General features: G+C 56.6%; 4 protein-coding genes across 4 annotated transcripts; 1 reads left to right on the top strand and 3 right to left on the bottom strand.

Annotated features, from left to right (window-relative positions):
- Positions 1–444: 444 nt before the first annotated feature.
- On the bottom strand, positions 445–1826 carry MAM_06001 (phosphatidyl synthase; the record flags this gene model as incomplete). Its single annotated transcript, XM_040824799.1, has 2 exons — positions 445–1426; positions 1522–1826. The coding sequence occupies 2 exons, from the start codon at positions 1824–1826 to the stop codon at positions 445–447; spliced, it is 1287 nt and encodes a 428-aa protein (XP_040677219.1).
- A 2742-nt stretch (positions 1827–4568) lies between these two features.
- On the bottom strand, positions 4569–7617 carry MAM_06000 (L-Rhamnonate Dehydratase; the record flags this gene model as incomplete). The annotated part of the gene is made up of 5 exons (XM_040824798.1): positions 4569–5641; positions 5815–5872; positions 5928–5979; positions 6090–7197; positions 7545–7617. 5 exons carry the CDS (start codon positions 7615–7617, stop codon positions 4569–4571), a joined length of 2364 nt encoding a protein of 787 aa, XP_040677218.1.
- Positions 7618–9130: 1513 nt separating this feature from the next.
- MAM_05999 (uncharacterized protein) lies at positions 9131–12056 on the top strand (the record flags this gene model as incomplete). The annotated part of the gene is made up of 2 exons (XM_040824797.1): positions 9131–9343; positions 9777–12056. The coding sequence occupies 2 exons, from the start codon at positions 9131–9133 to the stop codon at positions 12054–12056; spliced, it is 2493 nt and encodes an 830-aa protein (XP_040677217.1).
- Positions 12057–12702: 646 nt separating this feature from the next.
- MAM_05998 (subtilisin-like protease PR1G) lies at positions 12703–14053 on the bottom strand (the record flags this gene model as incomplete). The annotated part of the gene is made up of 3 exons (XM_040824796.1): positions 12703–13452; positions 13513–13698; positions 13766–14053. 3 exons carry the CDS (start codon positions 14051–14053, stop codon positions 12703–12705), a joined length of 1224 nt encoding a protein of 407 aa, XP_040677216.1.
- Between the last annotated feature and the right edge of the window lie 4306 nt (positions 14054–18359).

Here is an 18359-nt window from a genome sequence, read left to right as displayed (position 1 = left end):
CGCGGCAAGCAGGACATGGTTATAACACACGAAAAACACAGCACGTCTTGACGCATCGCCGGTCCCTTTCATGCGTCGCATCAAAGCAAGTTGACCGCGCGAAACAGTAGTTATTTCGGGTCTAGAATCTATTTCCTAACCTGGGTGGATGTGATGCTCATCAGGGTATAAGGGCGGCGCATCAGGTGTGGAAAAAATGGTCGTGACCGAGACCAGTCGTCTCATATCACATCGTCTCTATCGTATTTCCCGCAAACCAGTGCAGGGAAGATGCTACAGGAGCCTCTGACATGATTTCATTCATGACATTGCGCCAATGGGGGAAAAAAAAAAAAAAAAAAAGCCCAACGCTCCCGGTCCAATGCAAAAGAGAAGTCGCGCAAGCAGTCGCCGTGCAACTCCAAGCAGTCGCGTCTACGGCATTCACGCGCTGCAGCTGGCCGGCTAGACGGCCATGGGCTCAATCTCGGAGTCGGCAATGGCGGCGGCAGCAGCAGCCTGGTGTTCGAGACGGTTCTTGAGCGAAGAAGCCAGCTTCTTGCGCATCTCGCGCTGGATGCCGTGGTTGACGGCGTCGAGGACGTTGTCGACGGTGACGCGGGGCTTGAAGGCGGGCTCGGTGCCGTCCTGGTAGACGCCCGTCTTGACGAGGATGCTGTACCAGTCGTTGTCGGCCTTTTGGTTGACGGCGTTTGTGCCGCGGATGTCGCTCTCGGGGGTGTCGCCGACGAAGTAGACGGTCTGGGGCGCGTCGGCGATGCCGTGCTGCGAGCGTCGCCACTGGGTCATGAGGCGCGAGGCAAACTCAAACGTCGGCACCTGGGGCTTGCCAAAGGCGTGGGTGGTGAGCTTCCCCCGGCCGTGGGTGAGGTCGTCAAAGGTGACCTCGAACATGCGGCGGAGGGCGCCCATGCCGAGGCGGACGTGCTCGTGGGCGGCCGACCAGACGACGTCGTTGTGGGAGAAGTAGAAGGGAGGTCCCTGGTCAAAGGTCGAGCTGCGCGTGCAGAGGCGGCCGCCCTGCGACATGGCCAGGTCCAGCATGATTTGGATGTCGCCGGCCCAGTCGCGCGAGTCGGCAAACACGAAGACGGCGTCTATCGTGACGTCGTCAAAGTCGCGCACCCGCGAGTTGGCGTGCTCCTCGGCCGTGAGCCTGCGGAACGGCGTCGTCGCCGAGTCGTGTTTGATGATGTCGCCCGGCGTCACCACGTCCTTGAAGCCGTAGCCCTCGGCCACCTCGCGGCACTTTTCGCCCTCGCCGCCGATCACGAGCACCGTGCCGTACTTGGCCGCCATTTCCCTCATCGGCGTGTGTCCGCAGATGAACTGCCCCGGTCGGATGTCCTGCTGGAGCTGCCGCGAGAGATCGCGGCATCGCTCCTCCTCGCTTTTGCCCCCGCCGTTGGTGAGGAAGATGTGAGGTCTGCGCCGTCAGGTCAGCTTCTTGCACCCGGTAGGTTTCACAACGCCCGGCGTCATGACTCGCGACCCGTCTCGCGAGGATGGAACCCGACTCACACGTGGATGCCGAATTCGTTTTCGCCGTTGAGCACTTTCATGGCCTGGATCGCTTCGGGGATGGCCTTGCCGCCGCGCACAAGGACGCCGTCAATGTCAAAGGCAAAGACGAACGAGTCGGCAACCGTGGCGGGAGTTGCTGGTGACGAGGGACTGTCGATGCCGGCGACGCTGGCTCCGGAACTATCTGCCGACAGCCCAGGCGAGCTAGGTGTGGTCGAAGGCGCCGAAACCGCGTCAAGGTCTTTCTTGGCCCGTTCAACGCTCTCGTAGAACTTGGCCTCTTGTTGTTGCGTTGCCGCCATCATGGATCGGTCTGTGGTGGGTGTAAGTGGTGGTGGGCAGGACGTCAAGCCACCTCGAGTGACGATGGGGAAGGAAAATCTAGGCCGTACGCGTTCTACGCTACGGTAGTTGTGACAAGGTTCTCGGGGAATAATCCGAAGCAGCGCACCGGGAGATGGATGTTTCCTGCAGAGGTCACCTACCGTCATGAACGGTGGGAGGATGCGAGGGCCTTTATAGCAAGTCCCTGGAGATTCTGCTCTTCAGGTCCAAGAAGTCTGGCATGTGTGTCTCGGCGTGGGGCCCCCTTGTACAAGTCTCAAGGTTGCCGCTGGCTCCATCTCGAGTCATTGCGGAGAGTGATTCGAGTCGCAGGACGAGATGGCTGCCCATTCAGAAACATGCCAACGGTTGTGGCGAAGGGGACCGGCGTCGACCTGAATATCCACATGCCGGTTCCACTTGATGGGAAACTCTGGACAGTCGTGACATCCTTGTTGACGGCATCCAGGGACACACCCCGTAGGGACGATAACGTACTGCCCCCCTTTATCTTATTACTGATACGTACGACACCATCCGGAGAAGCTACCGTATTAGACGTCAACAGTGACGCCCTGTGCCCAAGCGTGCAAAATGCCTACGACGTGAGAAAAAATAAGAAAAAAAAAAAGAAAGAAAGATAGCCTCCCATCGTCTCTGCAGTAGCCCGACGCCATCAAGTTCGATAAGCGGTGGTACGTTCGTGCCGAGCATTGGCTTGCGGCCGGGATGGTCAAAAATCTCGGCCCCCCTGGCACGGCAAGATTCGAGCACGGTGTGAGGCGGCTTGGCTTGTTTGGCCGCTGGCGTATCATGGGCGGCTTTTCTGCTGGGACAGGACATAATTGCCGTATCTGGAAATGAGATATGACCGGATCAGCGGCCCTGGTGCAGAGCGACTTGCGTCCAAGGTTCGCGGCCGCCAAGGCGACGCTGGTGGCTGCCGCACAATGACGTACCTGACAAGATTTGCTCAGAGGCTTCGAAGACCAGGCATCTCCATCTCCACCCACGGGTTCGGAGAACGTGGGTGTGGTGTAAGTTGTCGACAAAACAAAGGATCAAAGAGACTTTGATGGCGGCGGTTGTGGGACCAAGCGTCTCTTCGGACTGGACGCATGTCCGCCCTGGCGAGGCAAATGTGGTGTCTTGCCGACATGCCCGCCGGCTGAGACGTTTCGTGGACAGCCAAAATCCCTGCAGGGGATGTAGATGGCGGTTCCAGAGGGCAGGACGAGGAAGGACAAGAGAATACAGAGTCGTGTCACGGGGCGCAGTGAGGCACAGCACACTCCTGCTCCCAGCGCCAGCGGCCGTGCATGGGACGCAAGTCACCCCGTGCTGCGCCGGCAGTACGCGGGACCTGACAATGCCGGGCACGTACTCGTACGTACACAGCGGGAACCATCACACGGAACGGCAAAGACCAGAATTCGCTCAACATCGAGATAACCGAGGCCGCAGCCGTCTCACGGTCGGACCGGTCCACAGTGACGTCAGAGCCGATCCGTTTTTCTCGGTGCAAAGGCCTATCAGTCGCGGTGCTCATGCTCGGCTCCGCTGCTGCGGGCCCCAGGAGTTGGCATCTTGGTACGAGGGCCCGCCACTTCCGGATTGACTGAAAGCTACATTGCGCTTATCAGCGTCGGCGCAAATGCAACAGCGGACTCGGTTGCCCAGGGGGTTGCGGCTGGGTAGCGCAGAGAAGTGGGGCTGGCCTCTGACTCGGCCACCGCCGCGCGCCCCTTTTTGCACCGCCAGCGCCGCCCGGGAACACTCGGGCACCGGCAGGGCGGCGGTGGGCCACACCGTTGCTGCGCCAAGAGCGGGGCAGGGAACCTCGATGCTGCAGGTCAGATACTTCCGAGCCTTGTACCCAGGCCAGCTGGTCCGCGGCTCCGACACGGTCCCGACTCCCACTGAAGTACGAGTAACTAAGTACCTACTTGAGTAGGTACGCACTCAAGTACTCCTCCTGAAGTAAGCACCTCCGCGGCATGACGGCAAACGGTGGCATCGCAGCCGTCCACGTCCGCCGTACCCGTCACCTCGTTGCAGAGCTGAAACGGTCGCCAGCGTGGCAGGCGGTGGCCGTGGGTTAGGCTTTGTCGACTTGACGATGCGTCATGGAGGGGAATAATAGATTAAATGTCGTCTGCATCATCACCACCACCACTCGCTCGGCAGTCGTCTGGCAGTACCACGGCTCTGGAGAGGGTGCAGCCCAACTCTTGCACTCGGCTGCCTGGTATGCATACCGCCATCAGTGCCTCTGCTGAATCGCCATGGCACGTGTATAATGCATAATGGGTTTCCATGTGAGGATGCGTGGCCGGGCTGCTGCCTCTTGTGCCTCGTGCAGAGGGTGTTACCATTGGTTGCATGTCACGGTGCCAAACTCCGTTGGCAACATGGTTGTACGGAGTACGGATTGTCTCATGTCTCGAGTACTCTGTACGGAGTAACAGAGGTCAACAGGGGAGCAGGGGTGACGTGACGGGACGTGACCGTTCGCAAGGTCTTGCCGGCCATCCATCCCACGCCGCCAAGTTGCTCTTTTTGCTATGCGAGAACCGACAGAAGCTGGAACAATGACGAGTTCGCGTGTCGGACGTCTTCAGCATGGGCATTGGCGTGCCGTGCTCGAGCGCGCCCACCCAACCCAAACCAAACCAAACCAAACCACCCCGTCGTGTCATGGCCACATGCCTTGCCAACGCCTACTGCAAATTCACAAACAGCCCCCCGTCGACCAGCAGCTGCGCACCGCTAACGTAGCCGCTCAGGTCGTCGCTCGCCAAAAAGACAGCCGGGCCCGCCAGGTCGGACGGCTCGCCGGTGCGGCCCAGGGGGATCCTGCCCTCCACGTACGCCCTCTTGGTGTCGTCGGCGAGGTCCCCCTCGTTCAGGCGGGTGCGAATCGTGCCGGGCAGCAGGGCGTTGCAGCGGATGCCGTACCGGCCCAGCGCCACGGCCGTGCTCTGCATCAAGCTCAGCACGCCGGCCTTGGTGGGCGTGTAGTGCGCCTGCCGGCCGCCGCCGACGAGCGCCGACACCGACGACACGCCAATGATGCTGCCGCCCGGCGGCGCCTGGCGCAGGGCCATCTGGCGCGCCGCCGCCTGGACCACGTAGAAGGCGCCGTCGAGGTTCGTGCGCACCGTCGTCCTCAGCAGGTCCGCCGGCAGCGTCAGAAAGTCGGCAAAGGTGCACACGCCCGCGTTGGACACGCAAATGTCCAGCCGCCGCGCGGGGCCCGAGTGCTCGACCGCCGCCGCCACGAGCCTCGTCGCCGTCTCGGGGTCCCGGACGTCGCCGGCCTCGTGGGCCAGCCTGCCTCGCGCGCCGCCTCCCTCTTCCGCCGCCGCCGCCGCCGCCGCCGCCGCGACCAGCGACTCGACGTGGTGCCTGTCCTGCTCTAGCCCGAGGTGGTTGACCACCACGTTGGCACCCTGGCGCAGGAACTCGAGGCAGATGGCGCGCCCGATGCCCGTCGTGCCCCCCGTGATGATGGCCGTCTTGCCCGCGAGCAGCCGGGCCGGCGGCGTCATCGTCGTCATGCCGCGGCCACCTCCTCGTCCACGGCTGTTTTGCCTGTCGGCCGTTGGGTTGGCTGTGCCGCGCGTCTCGATGGCGGCGGCCTCCTGGGCAGGGCAGACGGCGGTGGACTCTTTTCGGATCCAAGCACAGTCGGTCCTCTTGAATCTTGGATGGGCCGGTGTCGATGGCAACGGAAACGGGAGCGGGCGAATGGTGCGGGAGCGCAGAGAGTCGTGGTGTGCCTCACGCCGGGCTTTGTGATGTTTTGTAGGGGTCAGCAACCGGCCCGTTTTGTTGGGGACGCGACGGTTTCCCCGCGCAGCTCGGCTGCGACGAGTCCGACTGGAATCGGCCGCCTCGCCATTTTACACCCACCAATGAATTGACTGGCACTTGGAATGGACCAAGAAGCTCCCCGACGCGGACCTGCGCCCTGCACCTGCACGCAGAGGCTTGTCTTGCCGGATAGCATCCACGCCAACAGCTGTGAATTCTACCAATCTGCATCAACCGGTCACTGTTTGCTTGGCACTACGTACGTTAATCCTGGTGAGACTCTCTAGTAAGCCCTTGAGACGTGATTCTGTGTTTCTGTACTCCGTAAGCCAAGGCACAATCCTCACGGCCAATCAACATGGTATGCCATTTTATTTTTCGTAAATCATCCTCATGGTCAAGGAAACCCAAGTCAAGCTGCCAACCTTTCCATCATGCCCACCAGCCTTTTATCACGATTGCCCGCCCCCTTCATTTTTACGTGCTTCACATAGCCAATCTCCCTGGCAACGCCGTCACCAACTTCTGGCGCAGGCATTGCCACCGGCGAGGGGTTGAGCAGGTTACTTGCCGGTATCAATCTGGCCCGCACGGCCGGATTGATAGTCAGTCCAAAGCCAGGCTTGTCCAAGTCCGCTCTCGCCAGATAACCCTTTGTCGGAAGCGGCTCGTCGGTGAACAAGTCCCCAAAGACAGGCAGCACGCTCTTCCCGTCCGGCGAGTTGGCCAGGTATTCCTGGAACGGAGCGTTGGGCTGAGAAACGACAAAGTGGTAGCTGTACGGGCCGCTGGCGTGCGGCACGACGGGCAGGTCGTATGCGGCGGCCATGGCGGCGACTTTGAGCAGTTCCGTCATGCCGCCGACCCACATGACGTCGGGTTGGATCATGTCCAGGTTTCGGGGCTCGATGAGCTTGCGGAATCCGTAGCGCGAGTATTCGTGCTCGCCCGTGGTGAACCTGGCGGTCGGGTGTGCGCGCTTGATCTGCTGGAAGCCGTCCGTGTCGTCTGGCGACAGGCATTCCTCCCACCAGTTGATGTCGAGGTCCTTGCACGCCTCGACAAGTTGGATCGTGTACGGCACGTTGAGGCTCATGTAGCAGTCCACCATGATGGGGAAGTCGGGGCCGACGGATCCCCTGTGCCTCCGGAGAAACTCGACGTTCTTGCGAAGCCCGGCGCGGCCCTCTTCGGGGCAGTGCGGCAGGGGCACCTTTGCACCCCAGAAGCCCATGTCCCGAGCGGCAGTCGGCTGAGGGCCGGTGCAGTAGAAGTCGATGCGTTCCTTTGTGGCGCCGCCGATGAGCCTGTACACGGGCTCGCTCCTCAGCTTGCCCAGCAGGTCCCAGATGGCGAGGTCGATGACGGATATGACGGCCACTGGGAGGCCTTTGCGGCCGTAGAACATGGAGGCTCGGTACATTTGCTCAAACAGGAGGTTGGTGTTTCGGGGATCGGCGCCGATCAGGAAGCGTTCAAAGTGTTGGTGGATGAGCCAGCATCCAGGGGGACCTGATTCAGAGCCCGTCAGAACTGGTGATGTCGTTTACATCAACCTGGGCAAAGCACTTGCCTCCAAAGCCAGTAGCAAATCCAACAGTTCCATCAGATGCTTCGACTTCGACAAGGAACGACCCTAGCACGTTGATTCCCCAGCTTGTTCGAGACGTTCGATACTGCTCCCATGTTGAGCAGGGAGTGGAGATGTCGCTGTCAATCAGCCTGCAAGGAACAACGTTTGTCAGTTGCGACAGTTGGCGCCGAGCGGGAAATAGTGCAAAACTCACCAGTGACCGTATTGGACATTGTGATAATCGCCGCCTGCCGTTCCGACATTAGTACTTGGGGCCCGTCTTGATCCCCCGTTTTTCGCGCCGTACCTGAGCCCACGCCGCCAATGACATATGATCGAACGGCCTTGATGACAGGAAAACCACGAAGCGCCGACGCCATGGCTACGTTCAGTGTCAAACTAAACATGTACTGGAGGAGAGATGAAAATTCAAAAACAGGAGAAAGTGGCTGTGTTCTTGTGATATATATGTCGGCGGCCTGGACAAGCAGGGAGACTGGGCACAGGAATGGGGTCGATTCGACCAGACTCCCGACTAAGCGCCTGCGTAGATGCGGTAGATGCCCATGCGATTGTCGTGAAAGCCAGCAGGGTTACCGGAGAGCCGAGGGGCCATGCGTTTGTTCCTCCTCGGCGACAAATGCCCCGATGGCGCGAACGAAAAGTCAACTGACGGGTTTGACGTCATGGCTGCAGACGCGCGGTGCCTAAAGTGTCCTAGGCCGATTTCTGGAGCCCTGGAATGAAATGTCCCGAGCTGTGAAGTAGTTGGAGGCGACAAATTGGAGAAATCTGGGGTGCGAACGGTCATTGCTCGGGGCCGCCTCGAGTTTTGGAGCGTTGGCGGTGGGACTCGTCCGACTTGAGCGCAGCCCTCGATGGCAGACACCACAAGCCAAAACCTTATCTTGGTACTCGAGTCGCAAGTGATGGGAGATTGCTTTGGGGCCTGATTCATGTAGTCTGGGCCTCTTGCTTTCTTTTCCTTGCTCTAGTTATTTATTGCCCGCTGGTGCAGGGGTGGAGGGTCGATCTGTAAGCCGCGACAGGTTTCGTGAAGACGTTCCGGCTTTCGCACCAACAAAACTGAGTAGACGACGTCGCATGTTTACTTGTCAACTCCCGCCGTACTGGAGATGCTAGTGTTGCCGACAAGACATCAGAATCTGTATCTTCATACGCAAAAGGCACAATCTGTCGTGCTCTTCAGCTGGGCTTGCCATCATGCAAGCAAGGTCGCTCCTTCCCCTTCCATCAACGTCGGTCGGCTGGCAACTCTCTCTCGTTTAGCCGATGCTCTGCCGCGCGTCTGATCGGCAAGCCACCATCGCCATGCCGGGTGCAGCTCTGCTCTCTCTCCCCCCACCGTCAAACCCTATCGAGGCCTTGCTGGTGGCTGGTCTCCCCTCCACATTGCCGGCCGAACCGGCCGACTATTGGCAGTTTGGCGAGCAATCGCGACGGCCTGGTGTCGTTTGCCTTTCCCACTTACCACTCGACTCCAGGACTCAGCCGAGGCCCCGGCTGGCGAAACAAGTTGGCCAACCTTTGGTTCGGCTGCCACTACGAGCCACACAATAACTAGCCATTAGTTGGTTAGTAGCCAACAATCCTACCGTCTGGTCTGAGCTGGGCAATTGCAGAATCTGAAGCGCAGACCTGTCATTCGGCATAATGCAAAAAGGCATCTCGTCCTGTCGCTGACCTTTGCCCCGAATGTTTCACTCCAACATCTCCTCCCCCACCGACTCGCTTTAACAACAACCCGTGCAACTATCTTGGCCCAATAGCCTGAACAGCAGACTCGGGAACCGCTATTGTGTTTCACGGAATTGATCTACCAGGGGCCGGGCTCGGTGGTCATCCAAGTATTCTTATCCCATCGTCGTCATAATGCAGCACGGACCTGCGGCATCCAAGGGACCTGCACCATCATCTGCTCCTGCTCCTGCTCCTGCTCCTGCTCCTGCCCCAGCATTTGGGCCCACCTCCATCATGGCACATCAACCCCCCGAGCCCGAGAGCGACTCTCACAGCGACGATGAACAATACAACGATGGCTCTGCTCACGGCGGGAAGCGCAAGCGTCCGACCTCAGTCTCGTATGTACCATCGCAATGTTTCGTCTGATATCTTGGCTGTATCTTTGCCCTTCCCTTTTTTTTTTTTTTTTTTTTTTTTTTGCTGCCTTCCGTCAAGTCCCACGATTTCAAGTCTGGCCTCTGGACCGCGCTTCGACCTCATGTCATTCCACCTCTGTTTCGCTGGTTGCCTTTGCACGCCTGAGCCTTGCGCTGCACAATTCCCGTCGCCATAGTTGTGCTTCGAATTCATCATTCGTCCGCCTGTCCATACAAGCAGCCCACGGAATTGAAAAACTGACCTTGTCGTTCCAAGATGCGAGCTATGCAAACAGAGAAAAGTAAGACGTCCCCGCAGGTGTCACAAACCATCCCATTGTGTCATGGTTTCAATCTTTTTTTGTTCACGGCGGCCGTACATCCCGTCCTGAGCGCGTATTGACCGCACTGTTAAATAGGTCAAATGCGACCGCGGACAGCCATCCTGCGGATGGTGCGCTCGCAATGGCGCAATTTGCGAATACAAGGAGCGGAGGCGACCCGGCCTGAGGGCAGGCTTTGGTAAGGAGCTTCAGGATCGAATGGACAAGCTTGAGGCTGTCTTGCAGTCTCACTCTGATATTATCCATCACGTGTTGGCTTCAAATCCACAGCTCAGTGCCGCGGCTGGTATTCGAAACACCAACCCCGGCATACCAAGTGACCACGGTACGCCAATGGATGCTTCATCTCACATGTACCGAACATCCGAAACCACGGGAGCAGAGACCGCTTTGCTTGTTCCAAAGACATCAAGTTTCACGCCGACATCGCAGACCGTTGACTTTAGTGCACCGCAACACCCTGGCATGTCTGACACATTCCACCAAGGGCCCTTGGGAACCATGCCCACGGCGGGAACCATGCCCACGGCGTCGCAGATGCCGCCAATTCCGTCATCTACGTCTACAGGACATGCCTTCTATCAAAGCCAATCTAAAGTTCACTCGTCACCTGGTACGCTGAGCCAAACAGCAGGATCGAGTCCAACAGATCAGGACATGCCTCCTTATGATCTGCTGTATTCTCTTGTCGACCTGTACTTCAAGCACATAAACACGTGGTGCCCAATCCTTCACCGAAAAACCACACTCGACTCCTTATTTGGGCCATCGACACTGCAAGAGACTGATAGAATTCTCCTACATGCAATTGTGGCAACCACAATGCGCTACTCCACAGACCCTAGGCTGACCGAAGAAAGGCGGCAGCATTACCACAAGATATGCAAAGAGCGCGTGCTGCTCTATGGCATGGAACACACCTCTATCAAATCGCTCCAGTCGTTGGTCATTGTAGCACTCGATCTTGTCGGCAGAAGCATTGGTCCACCAGGCTGGAATATTTTGGCACTCATCACTCGTTCGGTAGTACAGCTGGGACTGGCGGTTGAGAGCAACTCGTTCACGGTCTCACCGGGGTACACGTCAATATACACCTTGCGGGCCATGCTCCTCCCGGAACCAAAGGACTTCATCGACGACGAGTCACGGCGGCGACTCTTCTGGATGATTTATCTTCTTGACAGGTATGCCACTATCGCTACGGCTTTCGAATTCGCCCTAGCAGACAAGGAAATTGACCGAACCTTACCTTGTCGCGACGACCTGTGGATGCGAAATCAGAGAGTGGATACCAAATGGTTCAAGGCAAGAGAGCATCATGGCGAGGGATCTGCGCAGGAGATTTGCATGCCCGAAAATCTGGGGGCTTTTGCCTACTACATCGAAATCCTGGGCATCCTGTCCAAGGTACACACGTTCCTCAAACAGCCCGTGGATATCAGTGCTCTTGGAGACGTCGAGAAATGGCAACTGAGCTACAAGGAGCTGGATAACCTGTTGACAACGTGGAGATCTGGATTGCCTCCAGAGTTCGGCGACATGTCCAAGTTGTTCCAGGCACCAAAGAAGAACATGAACTGCATTCTGGTGATGCTCCATGGCACGTATCATACTGCCGTCATCCGACTTCATTCGTCAGCAGCATACCCCACAACGCGATCACCGATATTCACTCCATCGTACAGCGCTTCGCAAAGATGTCACAGTGCTGTTGAGAACATTGCAGCTTTGGGAGAATTCGTAGTTCAGAATGGCCTTCTTAGCAAGTTGGGGCCGCCCTTCGCATGGACGATATGGGTCTCGGCGAGGCTTTTGCTTGTTCACGGATCCACGGTCGAGCGCAAACTCGCTCCGCAAATTGGCTTCTTCGTGGATATGCTGCGAGAGATGGGTCGATACTGGCCGGTGGCGGCGAGATACTGCGAACTACTCCAGCGGGTGCTTGATGAGCACCGGGACAGCGAGCAAAAGGGTGATGGTGTAACGCCGAGCTCTGTCAAAATCCTGGCCGACATGCGACGAACGGCATTCGACCTTGATGTTTTGATGTCTCGACAACCGAAACATAATTCTGCGACAACAACCGGACTACCCGCCGTTGCGCCGGCCAGAGCACCGGCAGCGAATGAATTGGAGTATCTGGACGTGTTTGACTTTTTCAACGTTCCCCGTCTGCCGTTTGGCGGCGAGAGCTTTGCGGGTGCCCAAACACTGGATCCGGACACGGCCATGGATGCACAGAATAGGCAGGCCCAAATGGCGGCGAATGAGTTCAACATTACGAATTTCATGGTGGATGCGAATAGCGACTGGCTGTTCAAGCAGGACGGAGGAAAGTTTATAGCGACGGGTTAGCCGTCAAGGAATTACTACCCTTGTGACTTGAGCTGTCTCAAGATATTGGATGCAATGTATTATATACCAAGTCGACTGCATGCAAGATGCTGTGTATAACGAGAAGAAAGAGCATACTGAAGACGCTGCACTGCAGTTTTTGTTTTGGTGAATACCGCGAGTCTTGGTACAGATCTGATTGCAATACGAGAAGACGACAGCGCTCCTAGCCCTGCCTGGCTCTAACCTTTGCGGCATTTGAAGGGACAATGGGAGGCGCAAAGTTTCAAGTTGATCCGTCTGCCCATTCTGGAAGGAATCTGGAAATGTTTGCGCCACCAACTCTTCTCGACACTTGCACATCATCACGACCACTCTACGGGCGAACTTGAAGCCGGGTTCGTTCTCACAAGCAAACGACGAGTCAACTCACAGAGAAAAATAGATTCGACCGTCTATCAAAGACGAAGTTGGAAAAGAAAGGAGTCTATTTACATGTAGAAAAAAAAAGAAAAAAAAAGAGGAGGAGGAGGAAAGGGAAAGAATGAAAGAATGAAAACAGCAGGGGGCATGCCCTTCAACCCGGCCAAACCAAACCAACTTTGCCAGAAAGTCAGACCCGGTATTCAGAAACAAAAGGCAAGGGACTCATGTCCCAGCCGTGACGTTACTCGCGCAGACCCTGTTCCCAAGCACCAATGCCGTTCTGAGCAAGCAGGTTCTTGGTACGGCCGCGCAGGTTCCCAATGTAGTCCTGCAGGGCGTTGTACTGGAGGAAGCTGCACATGTCGGAGGCAGAGGCCACGCCGAGCCCCAAGAAGTAGGCGCCCAGGCCGGTGATATGGGGCGTGGCCATGGAGGTGCCCGACATGGCGAGGTAGCCGCCGCCGACGCGGGTGGACACGACGTCGACGCCGGGGGCGTGGATGTCGACGAGGTCGCCGTAGTTGGAGTCGCGCGCGGTCCGGTCGTCGCTGTCGACGGAGCCGACGGTGCAGACGGACGGCTCCGAAGCGGGCGAGACGGCGGCCGCGTCCATGGGGAAGTGGTTGCGGTCGCCGTTGCCGGCGGCGACGGCCACGAAGAAGCCCTGGCGGACCAGGGCGGCGGCGGCGTCGTTGATGGACTGCGACCAGCCTCCCCCGAGGCTGAGGTTGACGACGACGCCGTTGGGGCAGCTGCGCCCGGCCGCGTCCCGCGCGACGTGCTCCATGCCGGCCATGATGATGGAGTTGTCAGAGCCGCACGTCCGCGCCTCGGCGCTGTACTCGAGCACCTTGATGCCGTAGATGCTGGTCTTCTTGGCGACGCCGAATGTGCGGCTGCCGATGGTGCCGGCCACGTGTGTGCCGTGGAGGCAGTTGTCGTTGTAGTCGCCGATGAACGACCCGAGGAACTCGGCCCGGCCCTCAAAGTCCTAGCGGCCGGCGTTTGGTTAGGTCTCCCCTCTCCGTCTTCCTCTTGAGGTGGTGCTTACGGGGTGTGCGGCGTAGAGGCCGCTGTCGACGACGTAGGCACATGTTCCCTCGCCGGCGCTCGAGTCGTACACGTAGTCGCCTGAGCCGGGCTGCAGGTGGGAGAGTCGAGCAAGGCCCCAGGGGGCTTGTGATTGAGTGACAGCGCCGAAGGCCTCGTAGAAGGCGTTCTGCTCGACGTAGTCGACCTTTGTTGCTGCAAGTCAGCACCGGATTCTCTGATCTGAGCCAGTCCTGGTTCCGCAGGCGTCTTACATCGGGATGAGACCGCAGGGCCTCGAGCGTGGAAGAGTCCAGCTTGCCGGTGAAACCCCTGAAGATGGATTCAAACACGTGGTTGGCGTCTCCGGGGATGATCTTGATGGCATCTTCTAGCGCGGCGCTGGCACTGCCCTTTTTGAGTTTGACTATGTACTCGTCAGGGATGAGGGTGAAGGCCTCACCGCGAGGAACAAGAAGCGGCGCAGGCTCGGACCGCTTGGCAGTTGGTATGGCCAGGACCAGCGGTAGCATGGAAAGGAGCGACGAAAGTTGGAGATGCATTGTGATATAATATCCTGAGTTGCGCCGGCGAGTCGAGATGAGCGTGATGCTTGATCTTTTTTTCTTCTTGAAAAAAAAAAAAAGAAACCATCATCATCAAGAGAAACACGGGTCCCTTATATCTTGGCCATTGTCTATGCCCTTCCCCCTTTCCACATTAAAAGACCGATACATCACATCAACCTTGACAGAGTATCCGAGCAGATTTAGGAGAGACTGAGGATATCTAGCCCCCTTACCCCGCGATTAAAAGAAACAAAGAAAACAAAAGCAACGAAGCCGCTGCTGAGGACTTTCCCATTAGTCAAACCGCCTGCGTGGAGTGCGTGATCCGGGCGATGAGGCCATGAAACCGCGAGGCTCGCATCACTACCAGCTTCATCAGAGCCCACTTCAACCACTGATAATCTTTTGACCCAACGGATACCATGATTCGGCCGCTCATCAGCAAACAGACTTGTTGATTAAGCATGCCTCCAATAGCCTTATAAACAACCTTGACAAGCGCCTTCACCCTGACTAGAAGGGAACTAATGTCCGGCCCATCAGGACGGGACAGTAAGGGCCGGGGGATGACAAGGGGCTGCAACGACGACCCGTCACCAGGTGCCGGCGGCAGCGAACCCAGGGTCGCAGTTATTGTGACATGTCGTCCACTTGATTAGAGGCGCCAACTATGGCAGACGATTGAACAAAATGCGTCGTGGCTAGTGTCTCGATGAAGAATTTACCAGACTGATTGCAATGCCACTTCGTCTGACGTTGCGTTGTGGCGGAGTTGAGTGACGTGAGCCTCAACATACAAGTCGAAATTTGGCTCGTCAGAGTTGCGATTTCAAGAGAGTCCTTCCCGATGGTTTCGGTTTCCAAATTATTAACGTCCACCAAGGTAAGTCGCGATTTCGAAACTCCGCCTTCGGCCCCGGGCCCCCGTAACAGGCAAGTTGCGCAGACATCCAAGGGTGTTGAAACCTATCGCAAAGATCCTTCAAGCTTGCTTGGTGTTATGTGCCTGTAACTCGGTCCAACCTCGACTGGTCGAGGTTGTATACCATGTATCGCGGCATAGACGAGTCAAATACGGAGTATGTCGCATGATGACCTAAAGAACCATCTGTGGCAACAAGGTCCAATTTGTGCGCTCCTTTGTAGTCTATTCATCGGCTGAATAGATTCTGTATGCGCACTCCGTACGGAGTATTTCAGCTGTTCATCCTCTCCATTTTGCAGCCCGCATAGTCTGGTGTTGATAAGTGCCTAGATAGTGTTACACCGTACGAGCGACAGCCAGCGTTGCACCTGCGAAATCAAACCAGTACTTGGTGATATACCTTCCCTGATCAGATGCTGAGGAACAACGTAACAATGGCCGACATGAAGAGGGGAACGATGGACAAGTGGCTGGGTCGGGGAGCAGGTGTTGCCAACACCCTCAGGTGAATCAATCTCCAGAGTAACGTCGGAAGCGGGACGAACAGGTCAGCTTAGGCATAGCGAAAATGCCAACGAAGAAACCAATGACTGCCACCCGTTGGCAGTCTGCCGTCCCTAAGGAAAGCCCAGGAACCATCTCGGTACCAACAACTCTTGGCCTTGGTCTGCGACGTTTCAACTTTACCAGGGCCATTCATTGCTGATCAAAAGTCCTCGTTGATAAGCTATGCCATAGCCCAGCGATAATGGTAATAAAATGGCAAAGGCGTCGCGCGATATTGAGTGCTTAGATAGAAAGAAGTCGTTATCGTGCACCGTTAGCATCAAGAGGCCGTGTCTTCAGGCTGAAGCTCAGATGTTGTTGGGGGAATCGCATAACTGACGATTTCGCCTCGAGTTTGTGTCCGTGTTGTCTGGATTCCTCAGATATTCAAGCTCTCGTCATGCTTACGCTGCACCTGTCATTACGGCAAGTCAAAAGAAGTCTGCAATGCGCATAGGTGAGTAGGGGGTTCTGAAGAGTTTACAGTCGAGTCAAAGCAGCTGGAACCTTTCAGCGTTGCACTTGGACGGAGGAGAGTATGCTGCTTAGTAGCAATACATGCACAAACTCCTTGATTCAATAGAAATCTTTCTGGAACAGCGGAAGCTGCAGTCCTTTCAACACCTTCGGCTGTTACTCCACGCAAGTATCTCGAAGACCACCTTGATGAGACCAGCATGCTTCTTCATATACCGAAACCGGATGCTGACAACCATATTAGGTCTAGCGTCCGCGGCGGAGCTTAAGTCCCACGAGACATGCTCATCGTTCCCAGGCTCACCGAAGCATGTGGAAAATTGGGATAAGCTTTGCCTCCGCCGGGCGTTAGTTACGTATGTTGCTAGGGCTCAGGAGTCAGACTCAGGACAGCCTTGCAGTAGCTGCAAAGTCGACTCGCAGAGACAATGCTGCTGTCTCAGAAGCTCAAGCGACCACTGCGCAACCGAGCCCTGCGTCTTCCGCGCCTTGAGTGTGAAGCAGGATAATCCCTTGACTGAAGGCTGCAGGAAAGATATTTATTAGATGAATTTCTTGTTCGTCGCAACCGCCCCATCCACGTGACTGTTCTCTGACGAAACCCGAGCTGGTGGGCATTCTGGAGCAATGCCTACGGCCTTGTCGTTGAGCTCCTCTTGTAGTCGTTGAGGCTTCGGCGTCTGCGGTGGCGACCAGCGGCCACAGGCGGCAAGAAAAAGTTTTGATAGTAAAGTTGTGCTGTATAACCTAACCTGTGGGCTGCTCATGTCGCTGCCATGACCTCATCGAACCCCGTTAGCCCCTCCTAGCCGCCTCTCCTTTTGAGGCACGGCTGCTTCTGTGCGCGTTACGAGCTATAAATGCGCATTATTTCGACCTTACGGCGCGAGGGAGAATACCCATCTGGCTGCATTCGCCCAGCTGTGGAATATGATTTGCGTTATTGGTGCTCTGTGTCTCGTCAGCAACGGAGACGCTCGGTCAGGGATCTGTGAGGGAACCACGCAACAAAGGCAGACCGCCTGATTCCAGCCACCTCCGCCACCACTGGTTCGGCCACAGATAGCAACCGTAGCACGGCTTTGATTAATAAAGGTGAACAGGCTCCCATCAAAGGGGAAAATAAACCGCCCGACTACTTTTTGCTTCCCTCCCGGTGCTGCTGGCGTTGGTCGTGAATTCATTTTTCGTGGAAATTGTTGTCCTTGCTGCTGAAATCAATCGCAATGAGCAGTCATACCTTCACGTGGTAAGTACCATCATGATTCCTGCCAGCTTTGAGAGCTTGCGACCTGCGTAGCTCCTTCCATTGTTCCCTCCCCCCGCTTTGGATGGATGCGCCCGCCTCGATTGCTTCACACTTGCTGAATTTGAAGACGAGACCACGGCCGTCAGGCTATTCATGATTTCTAACAATCCCCAACATTTTCAAATTCGCTCTGATAATACGGCTAACTGTGCAATCTCGCGCGATGTAGGGAAGATCCCACTGGTGATGTATCCGATGTCCTCGTTACCGGTTCGTTTGACGGATGGACCAAATCCGTGAAGCTCGAGAAGAAGGGGACCAGCTTCCAAAAGACGGTCACTTTCGCGGAGAAAGATGCTTCGAGCAAGATATACTACAAGGTGAGTCAATTTGAGTTGTTCTGTCGTCTTGCTTTGCTTCCCCCTTGATGTTCCTCCGAATGCAACCATACACATTTCTTTCTATCAGGACTGGATACGGCCTGGAAGCCTTGGGCGATGAACCGACGATGATTGACGAGAGCAACCACCCACCTCGTTCAACTTGCGGAGAATTCCGACGACCAATTTTAAATGCGACATCATCTGCGACTGGTGTACGTGGAGAGCAGCGACTTGGCAATTGTACGTGGCCTATCGAAAAATTGCCTCGCCTGTCCCTTTAAAAAAAGAAAAGATGTTCTGATACGATTACAGAGCACGACATTGTGACGATGGCGGGCGCCCCGTTTCAATCACTGCAGGGGCTGATTGAACATGTCAACATTGGCCAACTGCCCGCAGCTCTCCGACAGAATTATCCCCTGGTCAAAGGCTGCCGTGCATTTCTGGCTCCATTGGGCGTCTGTATGTTCTGTCAGATGCAGCCTTCGCAAAAACCACGGCCACGACGGCTTAGAGTTGGGGCGAGGCGTTGGCGTTGTAACCACAGCCATCCAATTCGATATACAATGAGACAGAATTTCGAGCCCTAGATGTGGCCCACACTGCCAGAGGCTGCCATGCTCCGTACCCTCATATGTACTGGGTGCGAAGACGACACAAGGAATGTCTCTGTCCTGATTGGTATTGAACTGGATGGAGCCCGCGGTAATACGGTACACA

The sequence above is a fragment of the Metarhizium album genome (genome assembly GCF_000804445.1).
Source record: "Metarhizium album ARSEF 1941 chromosome Unknown scaffold_17, whole genome shotgun sequence".
In the NCBI taxonomy this organism is placed as follows: domain Eukaryota; kingdom Fungi; phylum Ascomycota; class Sordariomycetes; order Hypocreales; family Clavicipitaceae; genus Metarhizium; species Metarhizium album.
The sequence above is the reverse complement of the archived record's forward strand: the minus strand, read 5'-3'. Positions and strand labels throughout refer to the sequence as shown.